The following is a 21805-nucleotide window of genomic DNA, read 5'->3' on the forward strand; positions in this document are numbered from 1 at the left end:
CTAATCTAACTCAAACATTTAAATATTTTAATGTAATTCAAATACTTAACTTAATTACTAATCCTGTGTACTAACTTTACCCCCACTTTATGGGCTTATAAATTAGGCCCATTACATCAGTAAACTCAAAATAAGCAGCCCAAGGTCCATAAAACCCAACCATGAGACAACATAAAGTCTTCTGAGACCCGCTTGACCCAATTAGAAAATCTTAACTGCATCAGTACTCTGTTATATGCTTCTACTTACTCAAATAAGCGGGTGGTTCTTTTTCTTCAGAACTTGGCATTGTGCTTGTAGTGTCCAGAAATTCTATTGTTCTAAGAGCAAGACTATTCACATGGATAGAGCCCGGTGGGGGGGGCATGGGAGTGCGATTTCCCCAATGAACTGCCTTTTCTTTTAATGTATGTATATATGTCAAGAGCCAAAATGGGGTAGTACAGTGGTAGTTCCTCCCACACTAGAAAGTCATCATATATGATTGACATATCAATAATTATTTTGGTATCAAGGAAAAAGTTTTTCTATTCTGCCACACTAGAAATTCATCTCTAAACTAGCAGCTCAGGGGATTTTTTTGCGTATTTCAATTTTATGGTACACCTTGACCATAAGTGCCACCAACTAACCTTTTCCCTTGTACTTTAGTCATCCAACCAGAGAGGGCTGTTCTAGCTGTCTCACTGACAGAATAGGTAAGAATTGTGGACTGCTATATTTTAAATTTTAAAGCCAAACACAATTATATGCCTTACTATGTATTTGTTTGCTACCGTTTCACCTAAAAGCTCGAACCGTTAGGGAAGGGGACACCAATGTATGCATCAACACTCTCTCACACGTGCAGGCCAAGATCCCATGCTCCTTGCACATGGAGCTCACGTGGCATTTCCTTCGCGTGGCACCGAGGGAGAAGAAATGTCGGGAAAACTCTTCCGATGCACTTCTCAGGACTGCCAGGAATCGAACACTTGACCTTCCTGCTCTGATTCCATGTTCGTTACTGTTTCACCTAAAAGCTCGAACTGTTAGGGAAGGGCAACATCAATGTATACATCAAAAGTATTGGAAATTTCTGATTGTATTGTTATTCATCTAGATGGATTGAGATTAACTTATAGATTATGTCATGTGTTGTAATGATTTTGGTTTAGAACTTATCATGCGAGTAGATGATAATGATGTCAACATGTCCATAAAGTTTGAACTGCAATTTAGTTTCCATGTGGGAATAAAGGTGCTCAAAGACGCCATCTTCGGAGTAATCCCTAGAGTGCCCATGTAAGAATATAATCTATCTTTGGACATATAAGGAGACAGCTATTGTTATACATTACCTTGTAAGGTCTTTTGATGCTTACGAATCTGACATATTCAATTTGTAAGCCTCATCCTAGAGATATTTGTAGGTTGAAGATTACCATATTGGATGTGTGTAAACTCATTAATGAATTGGATTGTACTTACTAGTTGAGAGGAAGGACATGCATAGTCTAGCTCTTGTGCCAAGTATGACTTCGGATAGAGCCTATTGGAGGGCAAGAATCCATGTAGTAGACCAAGCTAAGATTCTCCTGACTTGTTGGGATGTGCATAATTCCTCGTACTTCTTCGTTCTTTTTCTTTGCATTTGCCACCTTTCATTTGTCAGTGCTCCCCTATTTTTTTGAATCCATGTAGCTGACCCCATTAAGTTAGGGTGTGGCTGAGTATGTTGTTGTTGTATTGTACTTACAAGTTACAACAGTCTTGAAGGGACAAAGTTTTGGTTGGCATAAGGCATTGTCTAATGCCACTCTTACAATGAATATTGTTTTAAAATCTGCAAGAACAGCAGCACCGGGATTTTCCCCTCCTAATCCCGATGGTTGAAATTTAACCCTTCCCCTCTGGAATCAATATATCCTGGCTCCACTCCAGTATTTAACCCTAAATTTTCTTGCCATTGTTCCTATAATCACCATACCTGCTAGTACTAACATTGCACAGATAGTATTTTGCTTGGACACAGAGATCAGGCAATGAAGCCAGTAGTAGGGATGGTGGTCTCAAACAAGATGCAGAAATCAGTGGTTGTGGCGGGCGATCGTCTCTTCCATCACAAGATATTCAATCGTTACGTTAAAAGAACCAGCAAGTTCATGGCACATGATGAGAATAATGACTGCAACATTGGTGACTGGGTCTCTTTACCTCTCTCAATTAATATTTAATCGTTTTCTGGTTTTAGTTTCACAGAAATACAGAGCAATGTTTTTTAATGCAATGGAATGATAGATTTGTATGTCATCTAGTATAGGTGAGCATTAGTACTATGAAAGTGGCATTTGTCTCTATTCAGAACTACTTTGGTCACAACAGATACGTTGTTCTGCCATAGTCCATGAAAATGACATCTGTCGGGAAACAGCCTCTCTGCGAAGCGGGGGTAAGGCTGTGTACATTATGACCCTCCCTAGACCTTGCTTCCAAAAGCTTTGAGAGCCAAAAAGAATCTGAGAACTCCAGCTAGAAGATTTAATTCTCAAGCCAGGGAGAACCGAGGCGAAGACCACCTGCAACTAATAGACCTTCGGGCCAACAGTCTACCACCCCTTGCAGATAAAGGTAAAGGTCCTATAAGCAACAGCAGTGACACTAAGTGCTACAATTGTAATAAATATAGACACTTTGCAAAAATCTGCCCCATGAGACCAAAAAGTAGCAATGTTGTCGTAGCAACAGTCGAAGTAAATGATGCTAGCATGTTACGGAGTTCTTTGAGCCACACCCACCTGATGGGAATGATAATGAGCTCTACGATGATAAAGACAATGAGGGTGATGATACATATGAGGCTCACGTGGTTAGTCGCATCATAATTTCTGAAACCCAAGGCAATGATTGGCCCTTACACTGTATTTTCTACACATGTATAGTTAGTGGTCCGAAAATGACAGGTAATTGTGGGCAGTGGTAGTTGTGTCAATATGGTCTCACAAGCCTTCATTGAAAAGGTGAAGCTGAAAACGGAACCACATATGTTGATATGGTTCCTAATTTTTAGTCTCACACACTTTTTTTAAGGACTAGAAATCTCCTAAAGTTTTGTAGAACGGGAGAATCTTCAATGCACAATCAGTTGTTAGCATCCATCCTTCTTGCCCCAACAAAATCAACGATCTGACCATGATCCAACGGTACGAAATCAGCAACAAGAAGTTCATTGTCGAAGATCTTGGAAGCACGAAATCCCCAGTCCAGACTCCTGTCTAGAAGACTATTAGTGAATTTCAGAGGAGGATTGATGCTAGTAACATGAAGACCTATGCAAGGGAACATAAGCAGGTTCAATCAACTGTTGCTCCAGTACCCATCCAATTGCCGAACCTGGATCCAGAACCTACCTCTCCACCTGGTAATGTTCCTTCTCCTGAGTTACGTATTGCTCTTCGCAAAGGTGTCAGGACTTGCACTCAACATCCCATATCTCATGTTGTTTCTTATGACTCCCTTTCCCCATCCTTTCGGGCTTTTGTTTCTTCTCTTTCTTCTGTTCGTATTCCTAACAATTGGCAGGAAGCTCTATCAGATGGAAAGTGAAGGCAACCATGATGGAAGAAATTGAGGCTTTGAAGAAAAATAACACATGGGAGCTTTTGGTTCTTCCACCAGGGAAGAAAACCGTTGGATGTAAATGGGTGTTTGTGATGAAACAGAAGGTGGATGGCACTGTAGATAGGTATAAGGCACGGCTCGTGGCCAAGGGGTTCACTCAGACATATGGCAAATGGAAAACTGATTATTCTTCTGTCTTCATTTAAGCCTGTTAAATTCTCTTGTTCAGGGTCCTCAAGTGGACCTCCTGATTTATGATTTTAACCTTTTATATTCTGAAGAATTTCTTTCCTAAATTGTCTTCATTTTTTTGGAATTATAAAGTCATTTGTGTTCTACAATTGACTTTATTTATTATTAATTTTTCCGGAGTAAGTTCAAGATTATTGTACCATATAGATTAAAAGCGGTGTACATAGCTAAGTTGTTGCCTAAGCTCAAACTGCTGAATTGCCTTGACTAGCCATGTCCCTGTTGGCTGCATTAGGGTAAAGTTGGTCAATGAATAATGGGGTGTGGAACAACTATTGCATAATTTGGTTTGTACAAGTTCTGAAATTTAATTAATAGTCCAATTGCTGTTTGCATTTCAATTAAGTCATCACTTAAGTAAGTAGGGGTAAGAAGCCAATTTGAATTCCTGAACTCCTGGTAAGTTAATTTTTTATTCCCTTGTAGTGAATTGTGATTTTGGGATGTTTGAAATGAATGTCTTGCATTTACTTAGCTACTTTCTTGAAGAATCCAAAAATGCTTCTTTTTATTGAGTTAAAAGACTCTTGTTAGTGGCAATTGGATCGGGTTTGGACTGGTGACTAGAGATGCCTAATATTCCATGGGTTTTTAGGAATGTTTGGAGCCAGATTTTTGTACTGGGAAATTGCATTGTTCAGGTTACTGACTTTTGGTGCAAACTATAGGACGCCTGGTCCATTTTTAAGTGCTTCAGTTTTTTTGCTGATTGTATTCATTCAATATATATATAAATGGATCACTAACTTTTGTCTAAACATATTGTGAATTTTTCTATTTTATTCAGGTCACTTTGGCTAGTTTAGTTATCACCTGGTCAATTACTCATCGTAGGCCAAAATGCTAGGAGGCACGTAGCTGCCTTAACTCAGCTGATTTAAAATCTGGGATACATTATGAACATTAGAGTAGGCGAGCCTTGGCACAACGGTTAAGCTGTGCTATTGCAACCTGTTGGTTGCGGGTTCAAAACTTGGAAACAGCCTCTCTTGCGTAGTAGGGGGTAAGGCTGCGTACATTTGCCCCTCCCAGGCCCTGCAGTAGTGTCCACTCCCTCATTCACTGTATTTTTTTTTTACATTTTTACCCCCAAATTTCCCCTCTCATTCTCTCTCCTAACTCGACCACTGTTCTTTCTTCCCTGCTCGACTGTCGGCGTTCCCCACAAGGAGACCCCACTCCGCCTAGGGGCATGCTCATACCAAAACACCAAACCCAAAGAAGGGTTTCTTTATGTGCCCACCATAGATGCCTTAATGCAGATTCATCACCGAAATGGGCTTATTTTATTAGGAATAAGTTCTAGGGTTGGGTTATATACATGTTGGGCCTTTGATCCCATGGGTTGTTTACATAATAGGCCACTTTTATGAGCCTAAAATATGGGTAATTAGGTTGCATACGAGATTAGATAGTTTAGTCCTATATTTTGTTTTATGTTCATGTTTTTAATGTTTTAAATTGAATCAGTCCAAAGCTGGTTTGAATAACTGGTTCAATTTAAGTGATTTTAGTAGTTTTCTTTTAATTGTATAGTTGAGCTGGATTAGGATTCTATTTTGAATCTAGTTCAGTTTTCTAGTCAATTTAAGTTACCTAATAGGCCTTTCCTTTTTAGTGTAGGAGTCCAATTTTGAGTCTTTTATATAAGGTTGTAAGGCAGGCAAACATTGAACACGAATTTGATTCATGAAAAAGCTTTTGCTGCTCGTCTCTTCTTCTCCATTGAAGATTTGTCTTGTGTTTGATCAAGGCTGGTGGGATTGGTGTTTGATCCAATCGACACCTTGTGGTGTGAAGCCCAAGTGGATCGTTTGAAGGAATCGGTGTTTGATCTGATTAACACCTTGCTGTGGGAATCTTGGGTGGTTCGAATTGCTTATTTGTTTTCTCCATTGCTGTTACATTCATGTTCTGAGTTCAAGAGTGATTCTACAGCATCAAGCATGTTCAAGTCTACAACATCACCCCAAGTTTGATCCAATCTGTTCTTCATCCACAAGTAAGTCCAAAACTGAAAACCTGCAACTATTCTTCTTCCCTTCTAGAAGGTCACATGCAAGGTGATTTTCGCGAGAATTCTGCCCAGCCAAATCTAACCGTCAGAACCTACTAAAATTTTGATTGAATCTTCTTCAAACCCGAAGAGAGACTAGATCCAAATTTCAGTACCCTCCACCTAGCCGATTGTTGGAAATTACACTTTTACCCCTCTCTCCTATCTCTACTGGGAAACCTCCATAACTCCTGATTTAACCATCTAAGTTAGCTGTAACTTTCAGCATATATTCCCCTCCACCGTACCCACATTCGACCAAACTATTAATCCCATTCAACCACCTGAATTCCTGTTATTATAAACCCTAGATTCCATCATCTTCCACCTTTCAAAACCCTAACCCTAGTTGCTGCCCAAACCATCTAATCTACTTTTAACCATCTAAAACTTATAAAACCTATTTCATTAGACTCCCCTACACCTGCCTAACTTCACCATATAAGATACATCCCCACTACCCTAATCCTAACCCTAAAATTGACCTAAAACCTCAATTCTGCCCCCATCGAACCAGCAACTTAACAGTTCCTGGTTGTTTGGCTCCTAGTAGGTCTCCTACCTATCTAGGAGTACATTTAATCTGCAAGTCTGAATATCTCTTCTCTATCATTTCTGTGTTTATTCGGTCAATATTTTAGGGTTCTTTACTCCATGAATCCGTACTGTCCCATTTTAGGATTTCAGGGCATGAATTTTTCTGTAAAATATGCATTTGGGAATTTGGGTATGTTGTCCGCCGTGATTCTTTCACCCGAAGAGAGTTAGATAGAGATTAGAGATAGAGATATAGACGAAGATTGAAAGACAGAGACAGAAACTCCTTTTCTTCTCCGCGCACCCTCCCCTGTAACCCGTCTTCTACATGAATCAACTCAAAAAATGTTAAATTTCCTAGACATTAATGTTACCATTGGAAACTCCTACATGAATTCAACTAAAAAAAATGCGCATTCACGATCACCGGTGTCAAACGATTCACTCCATTTTCAGATTTTACAAAAACCAGAAATGCGTTCCAAAATAAATTGCCATCAACTCAATGAAAACTACAAGAATAAAAGTGCAAAGGCTAGGGGAAAAAAATTTGTGAATGGGAAACTTCAAAATGAGAGCATCCAAATGAATCAAAACAAAAGAGAAGGAATTATGGGAAAGATCATGGGAAAAAAAAAGAGTTGTTCCAGTTGGTTGTCTATGAATTCACTTTACCTTGACCAAAAAAACACCGAGAGGAAGAGAAGAAGAAACGCCATGGCTTAAATGCCAAGAGGATAAGGACAACAATAGAATCAGCATAAACAGGAGCAGACCGACAATGCTCCTTGCCATTGGCATCGCCATCACAGCTTGGAAAGGCAGAGCAGAAGAGAAGAGCGAGAAGGGCACTTTGAAATGGTCACATAGAAGACAGGTTGCAGGGTGGGTGCACAGAGAAGACAAAGTTGCAGGGTTGAAGCAGGTGCTCTCATCGGAAGCGTGATCGGAGAAGGGAGAGGTGGGGGTAAAACTGTCAAAAAAAGGTTTTTAATTGATGGAGTACTATTTTGGATAGTTTTGTAAACCCAAACCCTAGCGAGGGTGTAATTGTACATTACATTCTTCAATTTCAGATCCGTTAGCATTTAATGCCTGATATTAATGGCATGGACTTAAATAGGGTTAATTTGAAAAGCAGGGGATGCGCGTGGAATTATCAAGGGGTGTGTATGGAATTGTCAGAATATCAGGGGGTGCATGAGGAATTTTTGGACGACTTAGGGGGTGCATGCATATTTAACCCTTATTTTTATTATTTAAAGAATTTTACTGACAAGGTCTCACTATTTCTTGCTGTGATGTGGCATTAAACGGCAGGAAAGAGGAAAGAGGGAAAAGGGATTAGTGGGTCTTTATCTTCATTCATTGTGTTTAAGCCAAAAAGAAAGCATTGTAGAGAGTTAAGAAATTAGCAAGGATTAGAGAATAATGAGATGCAATAGCAAAGTGAGAGTAAAGTAGGTGATGTGGCAAACTGCCAATGGAGATTTCAAGAGAAAAAGTTGACATGGCACCTGCTTCAGAATGAGGCTACTCAATGCTGCTGCCTTTTGTTTTGATTATTGATTAATTCATGGCCATTTATTAATTCCAAATCCTGAGAAATAAGTAATCAAAATTGCTTGTTCCCCAGTAATTTCTAATGCCAGACTGAATAGTGTTGCAATTTTTGACTGTCTAGAGTAGAGGACCAAAGCTGTGTGTTCCTTAATTTATAACCTATGGTAGTAGATACTCTTGCATCAAATCATTTTTCAATGAATTGGATATGGATCTCAAATTTGAGCATACTAATCCAGTTAATAGCATGGCTTTCTATTGTCTGAAGGAACACAAGCATTAGAACAGATTTTGCACTAGTGCTGATTCCAGAGGTTTAGTTTCTTGAGGTCTTTTAACAAATGAATATACCCTTAAAAGTATGTTTTATAGGGGTGATCTTGATAGGGGAATTTTTTTTTTTGTGAAGAGGGGGAAAAAAACCCTTTCATTTTTGAACAGAAGGGAAGACTTTGCTTTGTGCAGATTTCAATTAGTGGATTTAGCATTTCTCTACCAGCATATTCTCATTTTATTACTTAATCAATAGGATGCCCTGTTTTGTAGCTCCTGTCTTCGAGTTGCGACATTTTCCCTTTCGGGTAAGTAAGCTATGTTTTGTGCATACCTACCTGAATTTATTGTACCATCAAGCCAAATTGGAATGATAGAGGTACAAAATAAATATCATTAATGCTTCAAGACTTGCATAAACTTACCTATCTCTTTCCAGTTTATTTCATTGGAATTGGTACTCGTCTAGAGTGGTCTCAGAAAAATTTTCTATTGCTAAAACCATTATAATTTGTAGATAAAAATTCTTTAGAAAATGGTAATAGTTTATATCAGCCTTAACCCCCTTGTCGGTTCTAGGAGCCATCTCATAACAAAATTAGAGGATTGTCGATGACCTTGCATTTAAACCAGATGCTGCCTGATTAGGGAAGTTTTTTTTAGCAATTTGTGGGATTGGAAGTGTGATCTTAACATAAGAGATTAAGGTTAAGAAGGGAGTTTGGCTATTAAACACCCTCCCACCCCCCAAAAAAAAAGAACCAAAAAAAAAGAAAGGTGAATTTTAAGGCACTGGGCAGCTTCCAGATACGCATGTTAGTGCATGCATATTCATGAGATTTAGAACTTAATTCTCATAATTCAAACCTTGCGACACGGTTTCAATACTAGACATGGTTTAGGAAACGGAGGTTTAGTCAAAAGAGAACCCCCAGCACTCAAGTGAAGGGTATTCAGATGAGATAATGTGGGTGCTGGGTGTCTGCAATACATGTGCAGAACAAGGAAGAATATTGTTAGGAACTTATGATGCACCGGAGAAAATGAAGAAAAGGCCAGAACTCCAGGTAAATCTCTAAGGATCCTTTGTTTTATCCTAAACCGGTTGATTGTACTTGGTCTTTTTGGATTATCAGAAGTTACTCCAGAATAGAGGGAGACCAGTGGTCATCTATGATGGTAGTTATGATCCTATTGTTGGAGAAGTTGGATGGAGCTCAGCTTTATTTTATATTTCAAACTTTCTTGTTATTTCTATGGATTGTGGATTTACAGGATTCGCACAGGAGGCAGAGGTTCTAGTGGTTTTGCAAGGGCTGCAAGTCGTTTGTGAACAAGGATGGGAAGATATAGAAGTAAGGACCAATTTTGAAGAAGTGGTGGGTTGGATGATTGGAAGGGGGCAATCTTCTTGGCCTTGAAGTTTGGTTGTGTTAATGTATGATGTTCATAAGCTTATTTTTTATTTTTTGACCAGTTTGCATGGTCAAGAAGTCCAGGGAAATAATATCAATAGTTGATTAGTTAGCTAAGGAAACTAGAATAGATAAGGTGAAAGGTGAAAATATGGACTATTTTGATTTTTTTTATGTTTCATTCATTAGTGGTTTTTGTATCAAACAACCCTTCTAAGCAGCATGTACCAGAACTGCAAAGCCTCGTCCAATTGTTGGATCAACAATTGGACAACCCAAGACGAGGGTGAATAGGGTGAAAAAACATTAAACTCAAAAGACAATTTAAAAACTACTCTATCCAAAAGCCTTTGATGAACCCATAGGAGATATCTTTAAAAAAAAAGTGTGCAATGATAATTGGGAAAGGGAGAAAGAGACAGAGTGATACATAGATTTAGAGTGGTTTGACCACTTGCCTACATAAACTACGAAGAGATACCCTCTTGAACATTCAACTAAAGTAATCGACTCAATCAACCTTTACAATGTTTTTCTAGGATCAACATAAACCCAAATGTTTGGGATCACACTCATACCTAGTGGTTTTCTTGGCTATATTGGGAATCTGACCCAATAGCGCAGCGGATTTGGATTAGTTATAAGACTTTGGCATTCAAATTTGAGATCATCCCATATGAAACAAAATGGGAAAGAATAGGTTACTTTAAAATCGCAAACGAAGTTCCTCTGAAGTTCCTCTTCCAGATAATAGTTCTGTCATACTTGAGCAACAATAGATATTGAAGTAATCAATTCTTGAATTTTTTTTTTGTGTGGTGAAAATCAATTCTTGAATCTTCTGTTCAATGCAAACCATCGAAAATCAACTATCACAAAAAATTTGGGTTTGAAAAACCCTGACCCTAGCACCACCACTTAGAGAGAGAGAGAGAGAGAGACAGAGAGAGGAGCTAGAAAATTCGGTCAATGGGTCCTCCCCCATTGTCAATCCCATTAGGGCTGAAGAGAATCTCAACTTTCAATTTTCTAAACTGAATGAGACACTTTTTAGTGAATCTTAGGATTTGCAAACTCAATTTTGCTTCTAAAGTGGGAAGAGGTAGAATCTTAAAGGGATTTGATCTCTTTAACCATGGTTGATGATTTAATCAAATAAAAATTATGACAATTAAAAAGATGATTGACCTATTTAATTTCTCAATAATTGTCATGCATAATTTAACTCTTTAATTTGCACATAAGACCCTCTACTAACAAAATCTTGTGATGAACTATAAGGCATGTAAATAAATATTACCAAACCCCAATTTATCATACATGTCCTTATTAGAGATTCTGTGATCACAATCAAACGCCTAAAAATGCGATCAAACATAATTGAAATAATATAATAATATATTTGATAATAATAAAATAATAAATAATGGTTAATTTACGCATACCACCCCTGAGGTTTGATGAAAGTATGATTTTACCCCTCAATTTTGGAAAATTCTGCGTATCCCCCTGAGGTTTTCAAATGTTAACAAATAAACCCATTCCGTCAATTCATGACTAACGGTGTTAAAATCAAGAGATAAAGTTACAAAAATACCCCTTCAAGGAAAAAAAAAAAAAACCTACAATTCATCTTCCCCAAACAATTTGGGCAAGATGAGTTGCAGGCTATTTCATGAGCAACTCGATTGAGGTTTCTAAACATTTAAACTACAATATCACAATTTATTATACAAATATTGATTAACAAGGACTATTGGACAATGCACAGAAATACAGAAAAAAAATCTGATTTAAACAAACTTGCAACTCATCTTCCCCAAAATCGATTGGGGAAAATGAGTTGCAAGTATGTGAACACCATGGAAATTGAGACAGTGGCACGGCGAGCGAAGGATCTAGAGCGATTTGCAAAGGAGGCATAGGCAATGGGACTCATGGGAGGAGGGCTCACTGACAGAGGGTAGGGTTTTGGAGTTCACAACTGGGGTGAGGATGCTGCGGGTAGGGATTGCGAGTGAAATGAGTTTGCTGTGAACGAGAAGAGGGATTGGAATTAGATGGTACGGTGAATCGGCAACACAAGGGGCAGAGGTCACACGCTAATAAGGCAACTGCAACGCTCCTTAAAGGCTAGAAATCCCGTTCAAACCTTTTAAACTTCACATCACTTTCAAATAGAAGGAAATACAGAATCATAGAACAAGACCCACTTCCATAATAAATTGATGGAATGGCAAGAGGAGCCGCCATTGGAGAAGAAATAAAGATGACACAAAGAAAAAAAGCAGAAAGAGAGAAACGGAAATTGCACAGTGCACACAAAGAGAGAAGAGGGTTTGGGCCTGACTGCCTGGGGTTCAATCGTATGGAGAGAGAAAGAGAGAAACGGAGATTGCACACAGAGAGAGAGAGAGAGAGAGAGAGGAGGGTGTGAAATAGCCTGCAACTCATCTTCCTCAAATCGATTGGGGAAGATGAGTTGCAGGTTTTATTTTTTTCCTTGAGAGGGTATTTTTGTAACTTTATTTTTTGATTTTAACACTGTTAATCATGAACTGACGGAATGGGTTTATTTGTTAACGTTTGTCAACCTCAGGAGGGTATGCAGAATTTTCCAAAATTGGGGGGTAAAATCATACTTTCGTCAAACCTCAGGGGTGGTATGTGTAAATTATCCATAAATAATTTACAAAAATACCACTAGATCCATATTCCAATCCAATTGATCACAGACTTTTCCTGATACTCCTCTATGAAAGGTAGTGGATTCCATGCTGAACATCTCTTTCGTTCACGATTCACAATCACGAATCCAGTACATTGGTATGTAGTCTGACACATCAACCATTGGTGTACCAACACTCGTATCATAACACCGTTACGACAAGGATCTCTACAGGCAGTGGTCATGTGAGATTTGTACCAAATTCTATTTTATACATATAAACAATGTGTAATTACATTTATGTCTTGAAATCATCAGTTCTAGTGACATATAATGTAATGACCATTTGAACCAAATGTCCAGTCCTCTCTTTAGTTGAGAACTATTTTGGGTGAAAACCCATGGAACAAGCTTATAAGCCCGTAAATAAAATGAATGCAAAAATAAAATAAATTTTTTTTATTCAAATCAAATTCGGGTTTGAAGGGTATACATTCCAATAGGCTCACCACTAATAACCTTACAACACTTCTCAAAATTGATAAGAAGAGAATAAGCTTAAAATCCAAGTAGCAAAGTGAAAATTCTTACACGAAAACTTCTAAGCGTGTGAACATGCAAGATAGAAACACAATGATGATTCTCAATAAATTTGGGTACTAATAACTCAAAAAAGATATTCAATTGAACGCACATAAATTTTGGCTTAAACCTGACTGATGTGCAACAACTATTATCTTCAACTATCGTGCCCTGCCTGAATATTATACCAGAACTTCTCAACCCAATATTGGTTTGTCGTAATTCACATTTTCCCAGAAATATGACTAAGAGATCTTCACTCTTGTTTTGAGCTCCTCCAAATTTTGAGTAGAATGCATCTCAAAAATTCCATGAAGTTGTTGTACCAACACCAAACGGCCTAGCTGCCTTTGCCATGTGGCCCCTTGTGCCATGGCTGCCATCAAGCCAGACTTGCCACCAAGGCTTTCAACTTACCACATGCATCTCGCATGCATACATGTTCAGGTCAAATTATCATCACTAATCTGTATTGGCCGCATACACTTGGACTCACCTGTTTAGTTTCTGCCCACTGATATAGAAAACTCCATATCTTCTTCATCTAACATCAGAATAGGATGACTCCAGTTGCATTGGAAAGAGGACTCAACGCACTACAGCTCTACAATATATTTTCTCTTCCAATTATGCTACTTGTCATGCCCAAATTGGCTCCAAGTTTGACCCCTCCACATAATCCTTTCAAGTCACCATGGGAAGTTGTATGTACACTATTCTCAATGCTGCTACATGCTGCCAAATGCCTTCTTACACTTCCACATGAGTCATGAACCTTTTGAATCATTGCCATGCTTTCATATGTCCTGAACTCATTACCACTGTACCATCTTCACTACCAAACAACTATCTGTCATTGCTAGCTTTGCTAGAACACCTGTGATGACCTGGATATAAAACTCAAGTGACAAAAAATATTGGAAGCCTAGGAGACGGACAATGGAGTCCACCTATACATAGTATGATCAATGACTTTTGATAAGGTAAGTTGTGAGTACAGGGTATGGTTTGTTCCAATTCATATCTTAAGCTATAAGATATGAGAGACCATTGTTTTAGAATTGCCCACTTGTATGCAATGGTTTTATTCATGTGTTATTTATTCTATCTTGTGCATGTATGTAGATCCTTAACAATGACATCCTCTTCCAACATCAACTATAGTAACCTCAAGGATGATAAAAAATTAAATGGTGATAATTATGTGGATTGGGTTAGGGGCATTAATTTGTTCTTGACGATTGAAGCCCTCTTATCTGTTACTGAAAAAGTTACTCCCCCCATTCTCCACTATGGTGAAATTGAGGAAGAGCAGACCTACAAACAGTATTGGAGGGAGGACTCCAAGGCAAAATTGCTCATCCTCAGGTCAGTGGAAAAGTCAATAGTTGACACCATTAAAAATCTGCTAACGGCTGGTAGTATGTTGGATGAACTTAAGGAAGTGTACGGTAAGCAGAGCTGGCATGTGCATCACCAACTTACCACTCTCATCCACAATACCAAATTGATAGATGACACTCTAGTGGTGGATCATGTAATGAAGATGAAAAGTTTATTTTTTGAACCTGAATCCCTAGGAACCGAATTTACCCTACAATACAAGAGGGATGTCATTCCAAATTCACTTCCCTCAGTTTATTCCTCATTTACTCTTAATCTTCGCATGAATAAGATTGATGTGAATCTCACTGAACTGGGAAATATGTTGAGTGAAGTAGAATCAAGTTTTAAGAAACAGAAGACAGAAGTCCTTACTACTGATGTGAAGTCTTCTTTGGAACCGAAAGGTAGCAAGAAGAAGAAAGTAAGGGTAAACTTGGAGTCACTAGAGGGAAAGGGAAGGGTAATGGTAAGGACAACAAGAAGGCTGAAAAGAAAAAGTGTTTCTACTGTGACAAGAAGGGACACCGGAAGCAAAATTGTCGCGCTTACCTAACAAGCTTAAAGAAGAAGCCAGAGGATCAAGGAAAGACACCGGAAGGTACTTTTAATACTCTTGTTCTTTATGAGTCTAACTTGACTTTTGAACCCACTAACTCGTGGTTTGTGGACTTTGGGTCCACTACACACATTTGCAATATGTTGCAGGGGTTTAAGTTGACAAAAAAGCTGAACATGAATGAAGTGCATCTTAGGATGGGCACTGGATTTGAGGCAATGGCATTGGTTGTGGGGACTATTATATTAGAATTAGATTCTACTGTTTAAGTTTTGAAAGACTATTTCTAAGTTACCTCATTCAAGAGGAACATAATTTTTGTTTCAATATTGGTTTCGGATGGCTATGTTTTTCATTTTTCATCTAAACGTGCAATTCGTTGAAATCATAAATTAATTGCTTTTGGACATTTAAAAAATGGTTTGTATTTTCTAGACTCTATTATTAAAGTGAATGGAGTTTCAAATATCGATTTGAAGCGCAAGCTTGCTCTAACGAATTCAACATACTTATGGCATCTCAGACTAGGTCATATAAATTTAGAAAGGATTAGCAGGTTGGTTAAGGATGGACCATTGGAAAATCAATAGGTCGAATCATATCCAACATGTGAATCGTGCCTATAGGGTAAGATGACCAAACAACCCTTTACTAATAAAGGCAGGAGAGCTAATATTGTGTTGGAGTTAGTACATACCGATGTATGTGGACCCATAAATATTCAAACAAGATACAGTTATGAATACTTTATAACTTTTACCGGTGACTACTCAAGATACGGTTACGTATACCTGATGAGTAAGACATTAGAAACCTTTGAAAAGTTTAAAGATTTCAAAAGCTGAAGTAGAAAAGCAACTTGATTCTTGAATTATGGGTCTTCAATCAAATCGAGGAGAGTATTTGTTGGATGAGTTCGAAGAATTTCTAACAACCGAAGGGATTGTTACCCAGTTAACAAACCCATGGACACCACAACAAAAAGATGTCTCAGAGAGACGTAACAAGACTTTATTAGACATGGTCAGGACCATAATTAGCAAATAAGGGAACGGTAATAAAACGGAGTATTATGGTACGTGTTTTAAACAGAGTTAAACAACGAATGGTACGGTCAAACAAACGGTAAAAAAAAAAATAGGGAAAGGCAAACGGATGGTACGGATTTTAAACATGTAGTTTTCAAACAAACGGGACCAAAAAAACGGCAGTATACTAATATAAATTGAGAGATAATACCTGAATACTTGTACCTAATGTTCAAAAAACTAACATCCAAGATTAATGCGTATGTATTTCACAATCCATTATAAGTTTTTAGATATATCAACCCGTATATGGAGAAGTCTCAAAGCCTAACCAATCTCAAGACAACAACCTAGACAAGATCTCAAGAACAACCCAACTCAGACAGATAACCTCAAAATTGAATAGCAGATCTGCCTGAACTCATAAAACTCTATTGTTGAAACCGAGACACAGAACAGGGGAGCGGTAAATCTTAAATTAGAGAATAATAAAGCTTCTAATTAAAGGGTTTCGATATCAATAACAAGAGCATGATTAGAAATATTAAACCGACTCAAATTAGAGATTAAACAATCAGAAATATTACTCGATTGATAGGGATAACAGTACTATTTTGAGCAGAAAAGAGAGTATGAAGTATGAATAGTAAAGAAATCCCAGGTTTCCCACCCTTCGATCCAAAATCCCTTAGCCTGTAATAATTTTTCACCACTGATTCCCTTAAGCTATTTTGCAGAGCAATTTGAGTCTTGGCTTTTATAATACTTAAATAGAAACAAAATAGCACTTCAATTTGGAAGAGGAAACATGAGTCCCACGTAGGGGTATGAATTCCAAGCCCGGCCCGGCAGGGCCGACCGAGCCCGCCCGACTAAAGCCCAGCCCGTCCCGGCCCATTTACTAAACGTGTCGGGCTTAAGCCCATCACGTTTAGTAATCGGGAGGTCCTGGTGTGGGGTTCTCGCCCGTTGGGCGCCCGACCGAACCGACCAAATGCTACCCTGACCTAGTCCGACGTAGGGGTATCAATTCCAAGCCCGGACCGACAGAACAGACCGAGCCCGCCTGACTAAAGCCCATCCCGTCCCAGCCCGTTTACTAAATGTGTCGGGCTTAAGCCCGTCACGTTTAGTAATCAGACAGTCCCGGTGTGGGGTTCTCGCCCATCGGGCGCCTGACCGAACCGACCAAATGCTACCCTGACCTAGCCCGATCTATTTGCTGATTTTGAAACCTTGTGAATAGGGGTGTCAACCAAATGCATGGCTTGGGATTGACTAGTAAAAGGTGAAAGAATAGTAGAGTATGACTTTGAATGGGGTTTAACGGAAAAAATAGGAATAAGGAATTCTCCTCACCTTTCCTGCACCTCAGTGTCTTTTATGGGTGTGTATATGCACATATGAGATGATCTGCTCTAAATTATTGAATCTAGCCAAAGAAGCTAAAGATAATTTTAGTAACAACTGTGCCACTATTTTGCTAATTCATACCTCTTTAGAAGGAATGTTGAATTTCTTCTGTTGTTAGACCTAGCAAAACCAATGGCATTTTGAATTCAGTTGCTCAGACTTTATTTCATAGATTAGGAAACAAAGGTTTTCTGTTCTAACATTCTGTCTTTTAAATTTTTGCAGCCAACCCATTTGGGGTTGGTATTACTTGAGCTAACAGGGGTTGTAAAATTTTATTTGGAGGTGTAGGAAGATTGATAATGGACATAGATTTCAAGTCTCAGTTTGAGTTAAGCATGCCCACAGTTCGGTTAAGGCCCGTTTAGAGTTAAACATGCCCACAACCCGGTTAAAACCCGGTTAAGCCCCTATTACAATAGCCCGAAGCGCGACCTAGCCCGACCTAGCCCAACCAAGCCAGACTCGGCCAGGCCCGAAGACTTAAATGAGCAATCACGGTGCAGGCTTTAAGCACCATGTGGCCCGGCTAGGCCTAACCTAGCCCGACCGGTTGACACCCCTAGTCCCACGGTCCCACACTCCCACCCACCATTGTCAAACAAAACCTCTAACACTAGAAGCAAAGAAAATGATTCTAGATGACCTTATATGATGCACACCCAAGCTACAAGACTGTTGAGAGCTCCAGAGTTGGGAACGAAGGCTTCTCCTAGCATACCATGGCGGGAGCAGGGAGCTTACTTGAGTCGTTTTGGGAGCTCCAAAGGTTGGGGATGGGTTTGCAAGAAACGGCTCTTGCGAAAAAGGAATGAGAAGGGAAGGGAAAATAAAAAAAATAGGTTTAGAATCACGTTTTGGGGGTTTTTTTTTTAAAATTTTAAAAATTAAAGCAAAAGTACAAGTATACCCTTAAAAAACATATACACGTATTAAACGTCCGTTTAAAACATGAACTCCAGCCGTATCCGTTTTTCCCATATATTTGGGAAGCATACGAGAAAACGCATTTTAAACGGCAAAATATGGGAACGACGTTTAAAACGCAATTTTGCTAATAGAGGCCAAGACTATGCTCACTTTCAATGAATTGCCTTTATCTTTTTGGGAACTCACCTTGAAACAATGATCTATATACTTAATAAGGTTCCTACTAAATTCTTACCCAAAACCCCTTATGAGTTGTGGTATGGGCGAAAGCCTAGTCTTCAACATCTTAGGGTTTGGGGTTGTATTACGCATGTTTGCAAGTAGCAGATGGATAAGTTGGAATCACGAACTAATAGATGCTATTTCTTGGGAGATATCGCAAGGGTACCATTGGATTTTATTTCTTTGATCCTAGTGAACAAAAAATGATAGTAAGCAAACATGTAACTTTCCTTGATGATGATCTTTTCTCTAAAAGGTCAAATTCAGTGGTCATAAAAGAACTTTCTAACCAAGTACCATCGATTCCCATTGATAGTGCTGACCCTACACCTACTGCTAACCCCACACCTTCAGAGCCTAGACGTTGTGGGAGGGTTCACAAACCCTACTAGGTTTACTCTTCTTATGGAAGAAGAGAAAGTGGAAGAGTTCCACAGGGTTTCCACTGATTCAGATAAGGATCCAAACACTTATAAGTAAGCTCTGAAGGATGTAGGCGTTGATAAATGGACAAAAGCTATGCGTTCGGAGTTGGACTCAATGTATTCCAACAATGTATGGACTCTAGTTGATCCACCACAAGGCGTTAAGCCCAATGGATGTAAGTGGATCTTCAAGAGGAAAAGAGGCGTTGATGAAAAAGTTGAGAGATTCAAAGCAAGACTGGTTGCAAAAGGCTAAACCCAGGAGGAAGGGGTGGACTATTATGAGACCTTTTCACTAGTGGCAATGATGAAATCCATCATGATTTTTTAGCTATTACCACACACTTTGATTATGAGATTTGGCAGATGAATGTACAAACTGCAATCCTCAATGGATTTCTTGAAGAAGAAATCTACATGCATCATCCAGAAGGGTTCTATACCATTGGTCAAGAGAACAAAGTGTGCAAGTCCATATATGGACTAAAATGAGCATCCATGAGTTGAAACATCCAATTTGGTTAGACAATCATATCGTTTGGTTTTAATCAAAACATGGATGAACCATGCATCTACAAAAAGGTCAGTGGGAGTGCGATATATTTTCTAGTATTATATGTAGTTGACATATTGTTGATGAGAAACGATATGAGAATGTTATCTTCTGTGAAGACATGGTTGTCCACAACTTTTTCAATGAAAGATCTGGGTAAAGCCAACTACATCCCAGGAATTAAACTTGTGAGAGATCGCAAGAGAAGGATGTTTGGCTTGTCACAATCCACCAACATAGATAAGATTCTAGCTAGATTTAACATGGAAAATTCCAAGAAAAAAATTTGTTTCTTTTCAGGCATGCATGGAGTTTATTTATCCAAATCCCAGTGCCCTCAATCTTAAGAGGTAATTGAGGAGATGAAGAGAATTTTCTATCCCTCAACAGTGGAAAGTCTCATGTATGCAATGTTATGCACTACATCAGATATTTGCTATTCGGTAGGAGTTGTGAGTCGATATCATCCAATCCAGGATGGGAACACTGGACCCCTGTAAAGAATATCCTCAAGTATTTACGAAATACTAAGGATAACTTCTTAGTCTATGGCACTGATCAGATGTCAGTGATGGGGTATACAGACTCGGACTTTCAGGCTGATAAGGATGACTGGAAGCCCACTTTTGGTATAATATTTATGTTGGGAGGAGGATCAATCATTTGAAAGAGTGCAAAGCAGAAATCTACAGCCAATTCTACCATTGAAGTTAAGTTCATAGTAGCTAGTGAAGTAGCCAAAGAAAGTGTTTAGTTGAGAAAGTTTTTGGTTGACCTGAGTGTTGTTTTTGTTCTTGTGAAAGGGCCTATACCTTTATACTATGATAACAAAGGGGCCACTGCGCAAGCAAAAAGAGCCTAGGTCCCATCAGAGAAACAAACACGTATAGCAAAAGTATCATCTGATTAGAGAGATCATTCAGAATGGTGATGTTATAGTTATGAAGGTGGCCTCAGAAGACAATGTGTTAGATCCCATGACTAGGGCTTATCACCTAGAGTGTTTATGAAACATATAGAGAGTATGGGTATAAAGCATATGGGAAATTGGCTTTGATGTACAAGTGGGAGATTGTTGGATTATATCCATCAAACTCGATTAATTTGGAATAAATAAATTTAATATTATTTTATTGCATGAATTTATTTACGGGCTTATAAGTTTGTTCCATGGGTTTTCACTCAAAACAGTTCTCGACTAGGGATAGGACCGGACATCCTATTCATATGGTCGTTACATTGTATGTTAATAAAAAAGTTATTTTCAGGGAATAAATGTAAGGACAGATAATGTTTGTGTATAGAAAAGATTTTGGTACAAATTCTCACATGTGTTATTGTCTGTCGTATTAAGGAGAGATATGTAATTGTCACCAGTGACCCTTTGACCTGAGAGATCCTTATCGTTACGATGTTACATTGCGGGTTTTAGTACACCAATGATTGATATCATGTGAACTATATATCGGTGTGTTGGATTCGTGATTGCGCATCGTGAACAAAAGAGGTGCTCAACATGGATTCCACTACCCATCATTGGGGATATCAAGTAGAGAGAAAACATGTTATCAAATCGGATTGGAATCTGGATCCAGTGGCGTTTTTTAAAATTTTTATAAAATTTATTTTCTATTTATTAAACATAATGGTGTATTATTTCAAATAATGTTTAATTGTTATTTTGTTTGTCCGATTTTGATCACATGATCTCTGATTGAAGACATGTATGATGGATTGGGGTTTGGTAGTATTTAATTAAAATGCCATATAGTTCATCATGATATTGTTTAGTGGAGGGTCCTATATGCAAATTAAAGAATTTAATTATGCATGCCATTTAATAGGTTGTTGATATTTTATTTATGGTCATTACTTTTTATTTGATAAATATAATTGACTATAATTAAAATATCGCAAAGTCCTTTTTACCTTTTCCCTCTTTAGAAGTAAGGTGGGGGACAAATCAAAGTTTTCTTCACCAATAGTTTCCTATTAACTTTAGAAAAGTGAATAAAGGAATCCCAACACAACCCTGAGGGATGTGTATATAAAAGCACACCAAAAGGGAGAGGGCAGTCAGTGTTGGCCAAATTTCTAGAACCCTCTCCATGGACGAATTTTCTCTCTCCCTACTCTCTTGTTCTCGTTGTGAGTTCTGGTGTGTGGTTAGGGTTTTTGAAACCCTGAATCGTTGGTGAACAATTGTGTTGGTTTGTTTTGATTTGGAGATTCAAGAGTTGATCTTCTTCAAATCCCTTTGTTGCTCAAGTGTGAAAAAATCATTAACTGGAGGAGGAACTACACTTGCGGTTCTCAGGTAACCTATTTTTTTCGTATTATTTTTGT

General features: G+C 38.4%; 1 protein-coding gene and 1 long non-coding RNA gene across 2 annotated transcripts; both read left to right on the forward strand.

The window, feature by feature from the left end:
- Positions 1-3657: 3657 nt before the first annotated feature.
- Positions 3658-8592, forward strand: LOC122661133. Its single transcript, XR_006332831.1, has 3 exons — positions 3658-3668; positions 7354-7360; positions 8458-8592. It is a non-coding gene; the product is annotated as an uncharacterized LOC122661133 (long non-coding RNA).
- A 5489-nt stretch (positions 8593-14081) lies between these two features.
- LOC122662914 lies at positions 14082-15157 on the forward strand. The gene is made up of 2 exons (XM_043858615.1): positions 14082-14798; positions 15038-15157. Exons 1-2 carry the CDS (start codon positions 14082-14084, stop codon positions 15155-15157), a joined length of 837 nt encoding a protein of 278 aa, XP_043714550.1.
- Positions 15158-21805: the final 6648 nt, after the last annotated feature.

Source organism: Telopea speciosissima, chromosome 5 (genome assembly GCF_018873765.1).
Source record: "Telopea speciosissima isolate NSW1024214 ecotype Mountain lineage chromosome 5, Tspe_v1, whole genome shotgun sequence".
NCBI classification, from domain to species: domain Eukaryota; kingdom Viridiplantae; phylum Streptophyta; class Magnoliopsida; order Proteales; family Proteaceae; genus Telopea; species Telopea speciosissima.